The sequence below is a fragment of the Aplysia californica genome, unplaced genomic scaffold (genome assembly GCF_000002075.1).
Source record: "Aplysia californica isolate F4 #8 unplaced genomic scaffold, AplCal3.0 scaffold00494, whole genome shotgun sequence".
NCBI classification, from domain to species: domain Eukaryota; kingdom Metazoa; phylum Mollusca; class Gastropoda; order Aplysiida; family Aplysiidae; genus Aplysia; species Aplysia californica.
The window spans coordinates 171,040-175,604 of record NW_004797764.1 but is presented as its reverse complement, the minus strand read 5'-3'; the positions used below and the strand labels follow the sequence as shown (position 1 = coordinate 175,604).

Below are 4,565 nucleotides of genomic sequence, written 5' to 3'. Positions count from 1 at the left end.
CTGCCCCCCCCCACACTACCCTAACCTCCTATCCCCAGCGTTTTTCCACGCGTTAATCAACAGTTTCGTGCATGTGGTGATGTACTCCTACTACGGCCTGTCTGCGCTGGGGCCCGCTGTGCAGCCCTATCTGTGGTGGAAGAAGTACGTGACGGTGATACAAGTGGTGAGTGGTACTTTTTGTCACGGTGTTACAAGTGGTGAGTGTTACATTATATTGTGACGGTGTGATGAGTGTCGCTTTTGTAACGATGTTACAAGTGGTGAGCGTTACATGCTACTGTGATGGTGTTATATGTGGTGAGTGTTTCAAATGGTGACTGCCACTTTTTGTGACGGTGTTTTATGTGGTGAGTGTTACACATTGTGAAGGTTTTACATGTGGTGAGTGTTACAGATTGTGACGATGTTACAAGTTGTGAGTGTAACATGATACAGTATTGTGACGGTATTACACGTGGTGAGTGTTACATATTGTGACTGTGTTATAATATGTGGTGAGTGTTACTTTTTGTTACGGTGTTACAAGTGATGAGTATTACATGATGTTGTGACGGTGTTATAATCGGTGAGTGTTACACATTGTGACAGTGTTACATGTGGTGAGTGTCACATGGTATTGTGACAGTGTTACATGTGGTGAGTGTCACATAATATTGTGGCGGTTTTACATGTGGTGAGTGTCACATGGTATTGTGGCGGTTTTACATGTGGTGAGTGTCACATGGTATTGTGGCGGTTTTACATGTGGTGAGTGTAACATGATACAGTGTTGTGACGGTGTTACAAGTGGTGAGTGTTACTTATTGGGACGGTGTTACAAGTGGTGAGTGTAACATGATATTGTGACGGTGTTACACGTGGTGAGTGTTACATATTGTGACAGCGTTACATGTGGTGAGTGTTACATCTTGTGACGGCGTTACATGTGGTGAGTGTTACATTTTGTGACGGTGTTACAAGTTGTGAGTGTAACATGATACAGTATTGTGACGGTGTTACACGTGGTGAGTGTAACATGATATTGTGACGGTGTTACACGTGGTGAGTGTTCCATATTGTGAAGATGTTATAATATGTGGTGAATGTTACTTTTTGTGACGGTTTACAAGTGGTGAGTGTAACATGATATTGTGATGGTGTTGTATGAGGTGAGTGTTTCAAATGGTGACTGTCACTTTTTGTGATGGTGTGGTGGTTGTTACATATTGTGACGGTGTTACAAGTTGTGAGTGTAACATGATACAGTATTGTGACAGTGTTACAAATGGTGAGTGTTACTTATTGTCAGTGTGTTATAAACGGTGAATGTTTCAAACGGTGAGTGTCACTTTTTGTGACGATGTGGTGAGTGTTACAGATTTTGACGGTGTTATTAACGGTGAGTGTAACATGATATTTTGACGGTACTATATGTGGTGAGTGTTACAGATTGTGACGGTGATACACGAGGGACGCGGCCGTTTGTACAAGCGAGTGTCTCTATAAGAACAGGGTCGACTGCATGTACCCAAAGTGTATTGACAAAGACGTAAAACCCTCAACACCCGTGTGTTGTGATTACCCAGTAACACTTTCCCCATCCGTATGCTGTAATTACCCAAAATGTGTTGACAACGACGTAAAACTTTCACAACCCCTCCCTCCCCCCCGGTTTGCTGTAAGTACCCAAAATATGTTGACATCGACGTAAAACTCTCAACCCCATGTGTTGTGATGACCACAGATATGTTTAAAATGACATAAAAGCCTCACCCCCCGTGTGTTGTTGTAATTACCCACAGGTCCAGTTCACGGCCGTAGTGATCCATTCCGTCCACTTTGTCTTTCGCTGTGACTTCCCCCTCGGCCTCAGCCTTCTGTCTCTCCTCTATGCCGTCATCATGATCAGCCTGTTCCTCAACTACTACCACAAGGAGCACGTCGTTCGCGCCAAAGCCAGGCAGCTACGCAAGCAAAAACTGGAGCAAGAGCTGCAGCAGGGGACACAGGCGAAGGGCATCACTAGACAAGATGGCAACGGGCATTCCGTGACGTCATCAGATCGTATAGCGACCAACGGAAATCTTCATGGCAGTAATGAGGTCACCAGGCGGAAAGTCAGAGACGAAAGCTAGAGTTTAGTGTTAAGATAAGTAAAATGTGAACGAAACGTAGGGACGAGAATTTGTGAATGAAATGTTGCTAGTAGACAAGATTAGATTAGATATGAATGAAAAATAATATAGGGGTCGTGTAGTCTCCTATCTGTTTAACTTCATATTATTTTTAGCAACCTAAATCTGTCCTGCTACTGCTGACAGTAGGATACAACGATCAGAAGTATCACAGTCAGTATTATCAGAATCAAACTTTCGAACGAAATGTTGGGACGTGTATAGACTAATTGTGAATGGATTAATGTTGCTACTAGAATAAACTAGATTAGAGGTGAATACATATATAGGAGTCGCTTAGTTCTCCCAACTGTTTTACTTCATATTATTTTTAGTAACCTAAATCTATCCTACCGCAGCTGACAGAAGGGTACAACGATCAAAAGTATCAAAGTCAGTATTATCAGAATCAAAAGTATCACAATTTATAATCTCAAAATCTAAAGTATCCCAGTCAGTAGTATCCGAATCAAAAGTATCAAGATCCGTGGTATCAAAATCAAAAGTATCAAAATCAGAGGCATCACGGTCGCAATCAAAAGTATTAGAATAATTATCGATAGTGTCACAATAACAAGTTTTATTAGAGGTATCACAATAAGAAGTATCCGAATAACAAGTATCCCGATCAGAGGTAGATCTATCACAATCAATGATATCAGAACCAGAGGCATTACGACAGCTCTGAGTATAAAATCTCAGAGAGAAACGCAGGACAGTTACAGCCGCCCCACTTGTGAGACAAATGAAAAGTTGGCCATCTGGGTGTCAAAAACGTCCGATCTGTGACTCATCTGTCACCGAGATAAAATGAGCAAATTTGTTTATTTTTTGTTAATTTATTTGGTTGTGTGTTTTTTGTTTGTTTGTTTGTTTGTGTGTTCAAGGCACGGATGTTTAGGCATATTAAACATAGGTAAAAAGAATTTCGGTTGTATCCAAGTTATGTTTCAGGTAAACTTAAAATTTTAATAATGAACAGTAAATAACATGTGCATAGCTCATACCCCTGCTTGACAGCAAGCTCTTTGTGCTTTACACTATATTAGTGTAAAACGCAAAGAATAATAGGCCTATCTTCTAATAGTGAACAAACAATATATTACCCCAGCAGACCCTAGAACGCCCAGAAACATTCTCGGCTTCCCGGGAAGCAAATAGAATCTAGTGCAACTAGCTGATTAAGTAAGCTCTTGAATACAAGCAAACTGACATCATAATGTTAAGATGGAAGTGGGCATACCTTTGTCTGTTCATATAACATCAAATGCTCACAGATGCCCCGAGCTGCCCCTATCGTTAGAACACCGGAGTTTGTTTTGCTTTTTTTCTTTTGTGAAATTTTTTCATCAAATGTTGGATGGAACCACATTGAAAGAGGAATGAATGCCCTCAAATAGCCCATCTAGTTCCTGTTGGATGTTTTGATCAGAGCTATACATGGTGTGACGACAGGCTCAAGAATATTGACTAAACAGTGCTCTGCCTTGGAACATGAATCGTCGTCAAAAGGACTGGAGTGATTCAAGTATGCTTTCATGTGGACATTTTGTTGTTATATAAAATTCATTTATTTATTCATATTTTTATTTTTTCTGACATTCTCAGTAACAGAAGTTTGGAAGTGAATTAAAAAATAAAGAATATCAAACTATAGAAGTCACAGGCAAACACAAGAATTAGTTAGTTTTCTTGCAGTTTCTGTAAAACGACTCAAATTGACACTTGTTGCTCTTTCACGACCATACGACGCCCTTGATATCGCTATGCCATGATATCACAAACAATGGCATTGTTGTGTCCTATAATGAACACGTTTTCTGCTCTCTAATCCCCACTGTTTGTGAATAACAAACTCATTTTTTTTTTACATCTTCTGTTTTGCGTGAAAAATATTCGAGTCTGGGGATGCATTGGTTATCGTCCGACATTGACGAACGAACTATTAAACTAACTAAAAAGTTAATTACATTATATCAAAATGTAAAATCAAATCAGATTAAATTATTTAAATTACTATAGCAGTTTACCATTTTCTTTTCGTGCAAATTATCCCCACCGGTATTTAGCAGATTTCTTGCTTTCAAATCTTTATAAGTTTAGTCCTATCCTTGCTGTGTGTCCTTGTTGATTGTTAGTTACAACAGAAGAGCAGATCTCTTTCTCTTTTTTAACAGTCACCGAAAATTCACGTTACCGCCGAGTTTTTTTTCGGCAAAGAAAAAACCCTTATCCTTTCCCTTTTCAACTCGTATGATGTCATGAAGCAGTAAAATCAGGCGCTCGTCAATTTTTGGGCATGTGGAGTAATAAATTGGTATCGCCTTAAAGCTTATACATTTGATTTGCTTTCGATAAACGAAATACCCATTTTTTAAAAATACAAGTTGAAACATTTGCGATTGAAGG

General features: G+C 39.6%; 1 protein-coding gene across 1 annotated transcript in view; it reads left to right on the top strand.

Moving 5' to 3' along the window:
* The window catches only part of LOC101864544 (elongation of very long chain fatty acids protein 7), a gene marked incomplete at its 5' end in the record, with an annotated part of 10,815 nt that extends 6,986 nt beyond the window's left edge, over positions 1–3,829 (top strand). Inside the window, 2 exon segments of the mRNA XM_013086713.2 lie at positions 39–166; positions 1,785–3,829. Coding sequence (XP_012942167.1) covers positions 39–166; positions 1,785–2,117 — 461 coding nt within the window.
* Positions 3,830–4,565: the final 736 nt, after the last annotated feature.